Below are 14533 nucleotides of genomic sequence, written 5' to 3'. Positions count from 1 at the left end.
AGACCTGGATGGCTTAAAAGAGGATTAAACAAATTCTGCGGAGGGCTGCATGGAGGAGAAGAGGGCTTTTGCAGAAGGGGGCACCCGGGGTCATCTAGCTCAACCCCCTTGAACCTGCAACCTTGGCATGGTCGGAACCAGAGACCCAAGTTTAGTGGAGGTTGTGGGGGGAGGGGGAATAGTGTGGCTCTTGCACCCGGGTCCCGCTTGCTGGTTCCCTCTGGGCCCAATCCAGCAGGCTATTCCACTCCATCATAAGGCAGCGGCCTCTCTTTCCTTGGAGGTCAATCTGCAAAGATCTCTGCCCCAAAGCGGGTTGGGATGGATGACCCCCCGGGGTCCCAACTCTTCACGTTCAGTGGAGAAAAGGGGCTTTTCACCAGGAAACGCCTCTGAATAGCATCACTTGCAGGGAAGGGTCCGGCTCTCCCGTTGGGGGGCTGATTTGGGGTCATTTGGACAATTTGGGGACAGGGACATAGACGCCCCCCTCGCTTTGGCCTGGTTCATATAGGACTCTTAAAAGCCCCCCCCCCCCAACACAGAGAGAAAGCGGTAGTTTGGGGAGCGGCTGTGGTGAAAGGCTGCGAGGCCGGAAGATGTGGGTGACGGAGGAGGTTTTTTCGAGAAATAAAAGGTTTCCTGGGGTGGAGGCAGAAGCCAGAGCAGGTTTTTGCACAAAAGGGCTGCCAAAACGAGGCAGCGTGGGGGGCTTTTAAGCTTGGAGAAAAGGCAAAAACCGTAGTTGGGACACTTGGGGGTCATCTAGCCCAACCCCTGTAATGTGGGAACGGGGAGCCAATCCCTATGGGGAATTGAACCTGCCACCTTGGCTTTTATCAGCATCATGCTCTAAAAGCAGCTTTTCTCTTTAGATCTTGCTGAATATTGCAGGATTCAGGACAGATATGTCCACTGTTAACCTGTGGAACTCCCTGCCACAACAGCCAACAACTTTATTTCCCATAGAGACACCCCATTAGGTCTGGAAGCTGCAATAGATGTGCGCCCCCCTCCAGTTCTATCCAGGGCTCCCTTCTGACGCTCTCATGTCATGTTCTTCAACTTGGCATGTATTGGACTACAACTCCCATCAGCCACAGCTGGCTTGGCCCAGCATAGTGGGAGTTGTAGTACCAATAGCACCTAGAGAAACCAGGTTGCAGGTGGTGGAGTCTTCCTTTGCTGTAGGGTTTTCAGCAGGGCTCAAGGATTTTCTGTGCATTTTAGGAGCGGGTTGGGCTGGATGGCCTTTGGGGGTCCCTCACCAACTCCACGATTTGGGATCTAGAACAGCTTTGAGATGCAGAAACCGGGCTCTGGCCAGGCGCCGTCCGATGCCAGGGCAACGGCACACGCCCAAAGCAGTGCATGGCAACGGCTCCCAAACAATGAGTCACCGGCCGCATCCAGTGTTGACAAGGAAGGTTAGGCCAGGCCAGGCCCAGCGGGTGGACTTTGCGCTACAACTCCCAGGCGGGGAAGGCACACTCCGCCTTTCCCAAACAAAGCAGGGGCCGGCTCCAAGGGAGGGCATGTGGCTTTTGGGCAGAGGGGTCCAGTGCAATGCCCACTGCCGCCACCTCTTGGGAAGCAAAGCACCCCCTTTCCCTGCAGGAGAGACTGGGAGTTGTAGCGCAGGAGCGCCTGTCTGCTTTGCTCCTAAAACGGCGACGTTGCACGGAGCAACTGGACCTGCTAGGGCTGGCACCCCACAGCCTGGCACACTCCCGATGTTCCGCACCACAACTCCCTTCATGGCCCCCAATGTGCTGGCGGGAGTTATAGTTCTGAAGGGCGCCAAGATGTCTTGCGCATCCTTTTCTGCCAGAAACCCTCGGTCCGGCCGCGTTTTCTTCCTTCCCCGCCCGGCGCAACCAGCACTTATGGGTGCAAGGCCTTCAGAGGACAAAGGCACCTCGGTTGGCGGTTCCCATTGTTTGCCAAACAGGCGCCTTCTGTGCTGGGCCTGCGGCTGAACCATTGTTTCCCGCAGCCTAAGGGAGACGTGCCCTTGTCATCGGCGTCCGGGACCCAGGAGTCCTGCCCCCAAGCCCGGCTCTTCCCCCCAACTCTTTGTCCATTGACAACTTCCGAGGCAGCGGAGGCCTAGTGGTTAGAGCGCTGCACCCGGGAAGGCGCAGATCCTCCGCTCAGCAGCGGTGAGGCTCAATGAGCGGAGCTTTGGTTGCTGGCTGCCTTGCAGTGCAGTCGTGGGGATTTAATGAAGACTAGCCCCTTGCGCCGACCAGGGTCCAAATTATTGCTCGGCTTTGACGCTCTCCCTTCAAACTGGGCTCCCAGTTACCCCAGTACCTTTTGCGCTGGGCGCCAGCCCTCAATGACCCCCCCCCACGCCCGGCACCACCAACCACAACCACGTTCAGAATTCAATTTCTCTTTTTATTTCGTTCGTCTTGTTCCAATATAGTTTTCTTTTTTCTTAACCCCAAAAAAAGCTACACCTTTGTAACCGTCAGAAAATTTGGCAGCGATAAGGATTTCTCGTGATAGAAAAAAATGGCCCGAAGGGGGGGGGGGAGAGAGGAGAGAGACGGGAGGAGGGGGTGCGATTTTTGGGGGGGTAGAAAAAAAAATAACAACTGTTGAGAAAGCAGGAAAAGTGGGGGGGGGAAGGAGAGGAGGAGAGTGGCGGTCCGGCGCCGGGGGGTGGGTGGGTGTCCCACGCTGGTCAGGCCGGGGCTGGGCTGGGGGTCCCGGGCGGTGGCAGCTCCCGTGGGCGTCGTGTCCCCCCCGGTCCCTCAGTAGTACCGCAGGCGGGGGCAAGGGGGGGCCTCAATATTGCGACCTCCGCAAGTGGTTGGCCATCTCAAAGCACTTCTTGTTCACGCAGCCGCCGTGGATGCCTTCCTTGCCCATCACCAGGACTATCGCTGGGGGGGGGGGGAGAAACGAGAGGGGGGGGGTCAGCGCAAAAGGAAATTAAGACCCCCAACCACCCAAGGAGAAGAAAGGGGGGGGTCCATCTGCACCCAGACGCTGCGTTTCTCCAGCTCAAGGTTCGCCAATTGCATTTTTCTCCAGCTGGGGCAGAGGGACTACGAAACCCATCGTCCACAGAGAGTGTGATGGGCAGGTCAGTGGTCGTGGCAGATGGAGTCCCCCAGCAGCAAGGCTGAGGGGCACTGATAAGTTTCTGCCTTCTGTGTAGGGTTCGCAGCTGGGGTCAGACTACAACTCCCATCGTCCTCTGTGAGGACTACAACCCCCATGCTAGTAGGGATGATGGGAGATGTAGTCTAAGAGACAGATGGGGGCAGAGATTGAGAAGCACCAAATCGGTGCCGCCGTCAATGGTGGGGTTCCCAACGGGTGTCGGAATACAAGTCCCATCGTCCACAGCAAGGAGGATCGGTGGCCAGGGGTGATGGGAGTTGCGGTACAACCACAGCTGGGGACCAAACTTGAGAAGCACCAAATTTACACTGCTTTCAATGGGGGTCCCCACAGCTGGGGTTGGACTACAAGTCCTATCAGCCCTAGCGAGCAGGACTAGCAGTCAGGGACGATGGGAGTTGTAGTCCAACCACAGTAAGGGTACTAAAGCCATTCTGGGCAGCTTCCGACAGAGATAAAGACACAATAAACAGCCCTTTTTTATGGGTCCTGCAAAATCCCCTAGAGCCCCTTCAGGGACATTTAAGGAGAAGCCTTGGAAAGTGGAAAACCCCTCTGTAATTGCAGGCCAAAGGTGAACCACTGCGGAACTCCCTGCCACAAGAGGCAGGAAGCGCAGACAGAAAATTCACAGAGGAAAGCGAGGCTTTTAGATTTTGCGCAAAGCTGCCCAGAGCAGCTGGGGCTACAAGGAATTATTATTATTATTATTATTATTATTAGGATGGGCCTGATCCAGGAGGACTCTTGAAAGGTGCAACTTCAAGGAGGTGGGGGGAACCCAAGGCAGGGCTCCTCTAGCCAGAACCAGAGGCTACCTTCAAGCTGAACAGCCAACACCCCGCTAGCCAGAAGCTGTGCCAGGCGAAGGATGCCAAATCTGACTTGGGAGGGACCCCTGGAGGTCATCCATCCCAACCCCCTGCAATGCTACAGCATCCCTGACCGACAGACAGTGCCTTGGCAGGGGGTTGAGCTGGATGACCCCTGGAGGTCCCTGCCAACCCTACAATGCGCCCCAACCTCAGGTGCCAGACTCTTCTCCACCGCCTTGTAGCGGGTTGGGCTGGATGACCCCCAGGGGTCCCATTCCTCCTTCCTTCCAGCTAAAAACCCAGCTCCCGTTAAGCAAGATTTACGACCCCTTGCAGCTGGCGTGGCAAAACAGAGGCCGCCTTCTCTGCCCAGCCGGGGGCTGGATTAGCAACAGCTGTCCACCCCCCATTTGAAACAGAGGGACCCCCCTCCCCACAGCTGTTGGGGTAAAGAATGCAAGTCGTCCCTTCTGCAGGAGATGGACAGCTGCAAGGAGATTTGGGGAGGGGAGAGGAGGGGTGCCCCCCCCCCGGTTAACTCACTCTTGGCCGTCATGGCGGCTGTGATGTTGAAGGTGGGGGCCCCGCCGGTGCTTTTGGTCCTGAGGTCCATGGTGCATTCGCCGTCCGTGTGCAGGCTGTCCCGAATGACCGAGCATTTCTGCCCGCCCAGAGTCAGGCCGTTGACAAACAGGTTGCTGCGGTCCTTGCCCACCAGAATGTTCACTTCCGCCGGCTGCCGGGGGGGGGGCAAAATAAAAAGAAGAGGGGGGGAAAGTGAGGGTCCACAGCCTCAAAGCCACAGTACTGAGTCACGCCCCCCAAAAAAAACTAAACCACAGACCCTCAAATGGCTTTAGCATCTTGGGGGGGGGCACATTAAGAGGCAAGGGTAGAGACTGGATGTGCCTCAGTCAGTAGAACCTCACAGTCCTGGGTTCGAGACCCACACCGAGCCAAAGATTCCTGCCTCGCCAGCGGGTTGGGCTAGATGACCGCTGGAACCCCAACCCTACGATTCCATGATTCTCGGGGGTTATTTTTGAGCTGCAATTCCGGCCTCGTGCGGGGGGGTGGGGGGTGGGATGGATGGCCCCAAGGGGACCCTTTCAAGTCTAGGATTCTAGCAAAGTTTGGATCAAGTTTGTCAGTTTGGTGGGCTGGGAAAGCCAGCCAGATTTTTTTGGTAAGGGGTGGGGGGAGAGAAGAAACAGTAAAATTATTTACGAACTTCAGTCAATGCAAAAAGTTAAGAAAAGATTTATGGGGAATAAGTGAATCATATGTACAACACAATTTAAAAGTAATAAAAAATAGAAGCTGTGTTGTGAGATCACAATGGTAGAAATAAAGGAAATATACGTTCACAATAGACGTATATACATGGTATAATTCTGAATGTACTGTAAAGAACAAGAGAAATGTACAACTGGATGTAATCTTCAAAAAATAAAACGTACAATATAGTAAAACTATTATTATTCCTCAATTAAGCTTAATAGCTTACTTTTTATTTAATTGGGCAATTAAATTGTTGCCTTGGGGGGAAAATACAAGCCTCTCATCTGAGCGGTGCTTTTGTGAAAAATAGGGGGGTGCTGGGTGTGAGTTTTCTGCCCCCCCCAAAAAGTTTGGGAACCACTGGACTTCAGTGCCAAACCAGAGAATGAAGATGGAGATTCGGGGGGGGGGGGCATAGAGCAGCAGAGCCGAAAGGGATCCCCTTGGGTCATCTAGCCCAACCCCCTCTAATGCAGGGGGGCAGATCTTTTGGGGGGGGGCAAGGGGGCAGCGCAAGCCATGGGGATGACCTTTGCGCCTGAGGACACCCAAAAAGCAGCTGCAGGCAGCAACTGTTCCTTCTGGGGCGAAGGGGGTCTGGACAGGGGGGCAGAGGGACAGAAGGAACCCCCCCCCCCCAAATTAAGCCCCTTCTCTCCTGCCCCCTTGGAAGCTGGAATGGAGCCCCAGCACCTGTTGCCCCTGCAAACAAACCGCCCTCTGTCTCCTGGTCTGGCCATTAAGACCCAAAGGAAAACGGGGGAAATCCAGGGGTGTTGTTTTTTTTTGCTGGGGGGGGGGGAGAGAGCAGAGGAAGTCTTTTCCAGGCTCTCCCCCCCCAACTTGGACACTGCTAAGTCCAGTTTGTGGGTCAATTTCCTCCCCCAAAGCGTGCTTACGTACGGGGAGGTCATTCTCCACCCAGGACTAAGCCCCCCCCCGTTGCCATGGCCTCTGGAAGCCCCCCATTATCTAGGGGTGCAGTTCCACCCCCCTACAAGGAAGGGAATGTAGTCAGCACACCCCATGGCTCAAGGGATGGCTGGGTCTTTTTTTTTGGGGGGGGAGAACAACTGCAGGAACTCCCCGCCTCCTTTTTAGCTGCTCAAAAGATGTATGTCTCCATTTGGAATTTTGGGACCCCCCCAGGTCATCCAGCCCAACCCGCTGTTAGGCAGAAGAATTTGCTGGTACTTTCTCCGTCAAGGCAGCCTACTGCCCCCCAAGATATGTAGGACATCAGGGGGGTTTTTTTTGGGGGGGAATCTGAAGTGGACCCTGCCCTGCAAATACTCTCTCTGGGCTTATACACACAGCAAGCAGTTTACAGCTCAGAATTTTCCCGTTGGAAAAAGGGACCCCCAGGGGTCATCCAGCCCAACCCGCTGCGATTCAGGTCTTTAACCCCCCCCCCAAATGCTCTCTCCTCTGCCCCCAATTCCCCAGGAGAAGGAGCAGGGCTGAGTGCACACACAGCAAGCTTTATTTTATCCCCCCCCCAACAGTGCCAGTTTAGGGCTGGGCTGGCAGCGACTCCGGTTCCCAGGTTGCACATTAACTGCGGGAACACACAGAATAGCCTCCCTGAGTGGATGGAAGAATGGAAGAGGCAGCGGGGAGGGGGGGGGAGGCAGGCCTGGCCGCCTCCGCCCATTGCGCTGCACTCCCCTCCGAGGAACGGAGGAGGAGGGGACAGGAGGGAATGGCAGAAGCCTGGGCTGCTGCTGCTGCTTCCAGCCCAGGCAGGCAGTGCACCCTTCCAGTTCCCCCCAGAGGGGAGAAATGGGGTCCCTCCAGCAGCCCCCCCCAGGATTCAGTCGGTTAAGGATCTCTGGTTTGGGGGGGGGGGTTAGGCTAGCCCAAGTGGCCACTTTTGCAAAAGGCAGGCCCCATCTCTGCCCCCCAAACTCACATAACACCACCCCCCCAAAAAATCAAGAGGGATGAAGCTCAATTGCCAAATTTGGAGAAAAGTGAGAAACTGCGGAAGAAGTCACAAACGCCCCCCCCCAAACGCACACACACAAGTTGCACTTCCGCTAAGGTGGGGAATTGGGAAGTTTGAAGGCAAGGCCTTCTTTGGGGGGGGTGTTAGGAGCGCTGTGGGGCACCCCTTCTTCCCCTCCCCATCATGGGGCGATGCTAGGGCTCCAGGGATATTGTGGGGTCTTGCCCCCCCCAGTACTGAGCAAAGGGGGCACAGATCCCCTTCATCAAGTTGGGGGGGAAGAGAAGAGATTTTAAAGTCCTTTGATCCTCTCCTCCACAGGGAGAACAGTGGATCCTAAATAATAATAATAAATTTTATTTATACCCCACCCTCCCCAGCCAAGACGGCTAACAACCAATAATAAAAACAAGTTGATTAAAATACAACTTAATAAACAAGATTAAAATACAACATTAAAACATTAAGATGCAGCCTAAAGGTCGATCAGTGGATCCACAAGGGAAAGCAGTGGATCCTTTGCAGGGGGTGCCCCCAGGCCAGCTGTTTTGGGCCCCACCCCAGAAGGAGCTCCAACAAAGCATCCCTCCAGATTCTTCCAGGGCTGGGGGGGAGAGAAAAAAGGATCCTTTGCCCAGGATCTGGAAAGCAGGAACTGAGGAATTAATCTGGATTTTTTTTGGGGGGGGGTATTTTTATTATTTGCACAGGTCCCCACATTTTGGAAATGGAGGGTTGGGAGACACGCACACACACCCCCTCTCCCCGCAGGAAAGTTCCAACGAAAATGCAAAAAAATGCACCCAGGCCTCGCAGCAAAATCTCTCGCGTCCCCCCCCCCCCAAAGATTCCTGCCAGAGGCCCAGAGCCGGGATTGCTCGGAGATTAGCCGCAGCTGAAAGGAATCCAGGTCTGGAGACGTGGCACTTTGGGGGGGGGGAGGGAAGAAGAAGAAAGGAGAGGGGGGGCACCCCAAAACCCAGCAAGGCGATGGATGCCCCGACGGGGCGGTTTGGGTTGTTTTTTTTTGCAAAAGTTCCCTCCGGGCTCCACTCTGCGCGCCGGAAGCGCCCCAGAGAAATTGGGGGGGGGGGGGGAGAGAAAAAAGAGTTTCTAGAACTTTGCAACTTCTTTTCCGCCCGGCCTTTGCGCAAGGGGGGGGGGTAGGGAAGAGAAGTGCGGGGGGGCATGTTTGCTTGCGCTCTTGAAAGCCTCTCCAAGGCGGCCTGCAAGCGACGCTTCTTGCGGCGCAAAAGCCCCACCTGTATCCTGTTTTGCAAAGAGAAAGAGAGAGGGAGGCGCGCTTGCCCCACATCCGGGGGGGGGGTGTGTAGAAGCCAGCCCTACGGTGCAGAGGGAGGTCGTGCCCCCCCCCCAAGACTCAGCTCAGACAGTCTTTTCTTTCTTTTGCCGGGACTGGGGAGCCGCTTTTGTGCCGGATCCGAACAAGGAAAGCGGGAAACGATTTTGGCCGGGATCTCCAGACCCCTTTGCCAAAGTGGGGCGGCGGGGGGGGACCCGGGGTGGGGCGCGGCGGGTCAGGCCACGAGTCAGCCCCGGCTAGACGCCCTTGCGCAATCGCGGAGTGGTTTTGGGGGGGGGATAGAGAGAGAGAGAGAGAGAGAGAGAGAGAGAGAGAGAAGGACAAGAGAGGGGCCGGGGCTCAGCCTCCGCCCCGCGCACAAAGGCACGTGGCGGCCGTGGCCCCCGGGCGCCTGGGTGTGGCCCGCGGGGATCGGGAAGCGGCTTGGAAGCCAGGCAAACTTGGCGGGGGGGGGGGGAGTGGAAAAGTTGGCCCCGCTCCCGCCGAAGTTTCCACGACGCCGAGGGAGCCGGGAATGAAATCCCACCCCCCCACCCCATCCCGCAAATCTGGGCCTGGATGAGAAATCCCATTACGCACGGAGAGGTTTAGGGGTACCCGCTCGGAGGGTGTCTTTTTGGGGGGTGCTGCCCCCTCCCCCGCCAGCTGCTCCCCCCCCCCGAGGGGGGAGGGGCGGCCTGCCTCCTTCTCCTCCCCCCCTCCCCCCCGGCTTTTGAGTCATTTCCTCTCCCGGGCTGGGCGCGGGCAGGGCGCGGTGGCGGTCGCCAAAGCAGGAACCGCGGCCGCCTGGCGCGCTTCTCCCCACCCCATCCCCCCCCAAAACGGGGAGAGGGCAAGATGCAAAGGGGGGGGGGAGATGAAAGAAGAGGGGGGATGCCCGCGATTGCGGGGGCCGAGCAGCGCGCGCCTCTCCCCTCCCCCACGCCCCCCCCCCTTTCCCGGGCCTGCAGGCTGACTTTGCAAGAGGAAGTGGCGGAGGCGCTTTGCACAAAGGCGCACGGGGGGAGGGGGAGCAGGAAGAGCCCCTCCCTCCCTCTCTCTCCCCCCCCCCCACAACCCCGACGTCGGGGGAGGGTCGCCCAGGTAGCAGCACCTCGTTGCAGCGGCTTTGTCGAGGCCCCGCGCCCCCCCCCCCGCAACTTCGCCCGGGAGGAACCCAAGCGCCCCGGGGCGCGCCTTCGAAGGCGGAGACCCCTTCCCTTCCTCCTCTTTCCCGCCCCCGGTGCAAATCCCGAGGCGGCCGGGCCAGGCCCCCCCCCCACGCCCCCTAGCTCCCCGCAACCCCGGGGCGCACCGTGATGTTGGCAAAGGTCTTCCCCGGGGCGGCGGCCCAAACGGACGGCACGTCCTTGTAGCCCACGATGGCCGCGTCCTGGCAGGTGTCGTCCGCCATCAGGTTGTCGATGTAGCTGTTCCAGCCGCTCATGGCCGCGGAGGGCGATGCGGAGGGATGCAGGCGCGCACGGAGGAGGAGGAGGAGGCGGCGGCGGCGAGGCTGCTGCTGCTGGGCCCGGATGCAAAAGCCTGGACGGGGCGGGCGGCGGCGGCTTGCTTCTGTTTGCAGGGGACCCCGGGGGAAGAAGGGGACGCGCGATCCGGATGTGGCGCGGGCGGCGGCGCGAGCGGATCTGGCGCTGCTCCGGAGCGGCGAGCGAGCACAAGGCGGCGAGGGCACCGGGCGCGGAGGAAGGGGCCGGCCCAGGGCGGGGAGCGGGGCGGGGAGGCCGGGCGCGCGCGCGCACGCCCGCCTCTCCCTCCGCCCCCCAAGTGCAGCTCCCTCCTTGCGAGCCAGGGGGCGCCCCGTCCGGCGGCGGCGGCGATATTCGGGGGGGATGCTCTGCCCGCGTTGCATTTTGCAAGGGAACTTTTGCAGCGGGCGCTGCGCAGACTTGGCCCCGCGATCCTCTACTGCTGCGCGGGAGCCTGGCTGGTTTTCGTCACCCCCCAGCACCGCCCCGTTTCGGCAGCCCTCCGTGCGCCCCCTGCATCGCTCCGTTGCGCAAACCCCCTCCCCATAATTCCTTGCAGACCCAGATTCCCTCTGCTTTGCCAGCTGGGCTCGTAAGGAGAGCTTTGATGGTGGATCAGGCCCTCCTAGGCCAGCACGGTCTGCTTTACGGTGGCCCCCAAGTTGGGCTGGAGCTCATCGGCAGCAAATCTCCCAGGCACCCTTGGGTGGGTGCTCCGAAGGCAAGCCATGGGCCACGCTCCGGGGGATGAAGCAGGACAGGTCAGTCGGTAGAGCAAGAGACCCTGAATCACCGGGTTGTGGGTTCGAACCCAACGTTTGGGCAAAGAGATCTCTTTATTGCAGGGGGTTGGGCTAGATGACCCCCTGGGGTCCCTTTTCCACCTCTACAAGATTCCAACCCAACCAGGCCCTCTTCCCTCAGTTTCTCTGCCTCCATTTCCCCAGGAAAACCTGCCTTTTTGTGGAAGCTGGCTCTCAATTTATTAAAAATTTAAAAAAAACACCAGGACCTCGTTTGCTTGGGCTAGAATTGCAAGCTAGCCGGTTCTTGCAACAGGGGAGAGGAGGGAAGTGTGCGGGAATCGCACTCGGAGCATGAATGGGCATTGCAACAGTGTGTGTGTGTGGTTGCAGGGGGGGTCAGGAAGAGGGGCCTCAGCGCACGTGCTTATCCATTCCTTCTCTTAACCTGCTGCATTTATATCCCACCTGTTTGCCTCCTGGGGGTGCACTCTGTACGCTCTCAGAGGAAGCAGCGTGTGGCCCACGCTTCAGGGTATCAACTAGTGTGTGTGAGAGGCCTTCCTCCACACTCGTGTTGGCCCAAAGGCCATCCTAGAATGCAGGAATTTTTTCCCAACCAGGAACTCGAACCCATGACCCTGGAGATTAAGAGTCTCATGCTCTAACGACTGAGCTCTCCAGGCAGTGCAGTAAATGAATAGGTTAAAAAGATAAAGGTAAAAGACCCCTGGACGGTTAAGTCCAGTCAAAGGTAACTTATTATTATTATTATTATTATTGGGTTGTGGCGCTCATCTCGCTTTCAGGCCGAGGAAGCCGGTGTTTGTCCACAGACAGCTTTCCAGGGCATGTGGCCAGCAGGACTAAACCGCTTCTGGCGCAACGGGACACTGTGATGGAAACCAGAGCACATGGAAATGCCATTTACTTTCCTGCCACAGTGGTACCTCTTTGTCTGCTTGCACTGGTGTGCTTTCTTCCCTGCGAGGTTGGCAGTGAACAAATAATTCTGCCTTGCAAGGGGCTGGGCTAAGTGATTCTTCCAATTCTACAATTCTATGATCTTACATAAGAAGCTGAATGTTGCAGGATTCGGGACAGGTTAAAGAAGCCCCTTTTTGCATAGCGGAAACTGCAGAACTCCCTGCCACTGGCTTTCAAAAAAGATGGGGCCGATCCCTGGCGGAGGAGAGGGCTCTTGAGGGCTGCTTTCTGCCCTCCCCAGTCGGAGGGAGCGATGCTTCTGGGTTGCAGTTGCCAGAGACCAAGGCGGGGAGAGCTGGTCTCGCACTCGGAGCCGGCTTTTGAGAACCGGATGCCGGGCTAGAGAGGCTCTTGTGGCCTCCAGGAGACTCTCTCTTCTCCATACATGGGCAGGCGAAGGGAGACAAGGGCGGCTTCCTCTGCTGGACAAACGGAGTCGGTGCAACAGGAAGAAAATCGGAGAGAAACAGCTGAATTTTGCATCTCTCTTGTCTGCCTGTAATAATGCAAAACCAGGCCGGGAGATTTGTCTCGTCCCTACAATTGCACACCTGAGTAGGCCCTGCTCTGGGGCTTGCACAAAGCAAAGCCTGCAGGATCAAGCCCGGCGTCCTGTTCCCACAAGGGCCAGGCGGATGCCCGTTACGGGGAAATGGCAACCAGGATTCGAACCCAAGAGCCGCTCAGCCCTCTTGCGGTTTCTGGCAACTGGGATTCGGAAGCAAAGCCCTTTTGTGTTTCTGTCTCGGCCTCTTTCAAAGCCCATTCAGGTTGGTGGCCACGGCCGCCTCTTGTGGCAGGGAGTTCCACAGGTCAAAACGAGGGTCACAAGAGAGGGAGGAGAATTTTTCTCTCTCTGCTTGGGGCCAGTTTCCTGGATTTATTCCTCCACCGCTGAGGCATCGATTGCAGGCAGTTAAGAGGATGTAGTTGCGCCAGCCCTACTCAAGCCAGGAGGGGAAAGCAGAGCAGGCTCAAATATTTCCCTTTTTCATATTTAAAAAATGCAAACGCAGCATCGGCAAACGAAGCTGCTGCGTCTCGGCGGAAGCGGTGGCAGCCCAGAGCGGCGCCTCTGGGGAGCCGGGTGTAAACCCTGCAGGAAGAGATGGGGGCCCCCTGTGTCTGGCTGCCCCTCTTTGGACACGAAGGGGGGCCCTTGGCCCCAGGTGGGGCCCAGAACTGCCTTGCAAGGGGGCTGCTTCTTTATTTTGGGGGATCATCATTTCATTTCAAAATGTGTGAGCGGTGATCAGAGCAGGTGGAGATTGAAAGAGAAGAGAAGCTGTAAAATGGGTATACAGAATTCCATGGTTAAAATAACTCTAGAAATCCTAGCATTGCGGAGTCAGAAGGGAACCCCCACGGTCATCTAGCCCAACCCGCTGCTAGGCAGGAATTGCAGCTGAATTATCCCTGGGTAAAATCAGTCCGGACACAGCCCCACATGCACCCACTTCCGGGGCCCGTGTGTGTCTTCTGCCCCAGGAACTGATACCCAAAGGGTGCCAGCCTTTCAGAAATGATTGCCATGGTTTCCGTCCCTGCAGAACGGTTTGCTTCCCTGTCATCTGCTTGTCTGAACCCTGGGAGAGCTCAGTGGGTAGAGCGTGGGCCTCTGAGTCTCAGGGCCCTGGGTTCGAGCGGCACGTTCAGCAAAAATACCCCTGCATTGCAGGGGGGTTGGCCTGGATGACCTTTGGGGGTCCCAACTATTTCACATAGCTCCGTCGGTAGAGCGTGAGACTGTTCATCTCAAGGTCATGGGTTTGACCCCCAGGCCGCGGGGGGGGGGGGGGCACTAGGGGATGTTGTGTCAAAGAAAGTGTTATCCGTTTTCCTTTCACTTTCCTTCCTGCAAATATTCAGGTCTTTTGGGGAAGCGTTATTTATTATGTAAAACCTCCCAGTAATTTCACACCCTCAATTTGACAGCCTGTGTAAGTTATTTAAATAATGGTATAATGGCGTAAATAATAATAATACATCTGAAGGCAACCCCGTATAAGGGGAGCTTTTTAAGGTTTAATGTTTTCCTGTGTTTTTATATATTGCTGGAAGCCGCCCAGATGGGCTGGGGCAACCCAATCAGATGGGTGGGGTATTAATAATAAAATTATAATTATAATAACTGCATTGAATTGGGCTAGATGACCCTTGGGGTCCCTTCTGACTATGATTCGAAGAGAGAGAGAGAAACCAGGGTGTCATCCATACAGACACATCTGGTCTTACCTGCAAGGTGTGGCAAGCAGACTGGTGTCCCGGGTTCAACCCTCTGCCTGAATCCCTGGAAAGATGCTGCTGCCAGAGAAAACTGAGCTTGGTAGATCCCAGTGGCTGGACTGGAGCTCTGCACTGGGAATTTTGTTGCAGGAATTTATGTACAGGTTGGAGGGTGTGTTTGCCCCTCCAGCAGATATCCTGCACCTGTAGCCCACTACCAAAACCAGCACAATCGCTTTTGGGACTTTTGTGATTTGTCCCCACAAAACACTTGGTCACAGTTTCTTCCTGTCTATTCAAAGGGCCTTTGCTGCACGATACCAAATGTAAGAATTTACTGATCAATGGATCTATGGGAAAACTTCAGAAATTCATCCAGACCTGTGAGCTCAGCTACTCAGCAGCCCCTCTGCCTGAGTGATAATCCCTGGCCTCCTGACACCTGAGTGCCAGACAGGAAGCCATTCCAGAAATAACAAACCCAGATGAAGACAAAAGGGTGGGATTGACTTGGCTGGGAAACAGGGAAATGAAAATATATCTTTTGTTTCACTTGATGGGTGTTTGGTGGAGGGCAAGGGGAACCATGGGGCAGGGTCCAG

General features: G+C 56.6%; 1 protein-coding gene across 1 annotated transcript; it reads right to left on the bottom strand.

Moving 5' to 3' along the window:
* Positions 1-2382: 2382 nt before the first annotated feature.
* Positions 2383-10184, bottom strand: PFN1 (profilin 1). Its single transcript, XM_079952227.1, has 3 exons — positions 9801-10184; positions 4497-4689; positions 2383-2894 (listed from the first exon to the last, which is right to left on the bottom strand). The coding sequence occupies exons 1-3, from the start codon at positions 9930-9932 to the stop codon at positions 2797-2799; spliced, it is 423 nt and encodes a 140-aa protein (XP_079808353.1). The 5' UTR covers positions 9933-10184; the 3' UTR covers positions 2383-2796.
* Positions 10185-14533: the final 4349 nt, after the last annotated feature.

The sequence above is a fragment of the Podarcis cretensis genome, assembly GCF_951804945.1.
Source record: "Podarcis cretensis genome assembly, chromosome: 13".
NCBI classification, from domain to species: Eukaryota; Metazoa; Chordata; class Lepidosauria; order Squamata; family Lacertidae; genus Podarcis; species Podarcis cretensis.
Note: the sequence above shows the minus strand (reverse complement) of the source record. Positions and strands in the feature narration are given on the sequence as shown.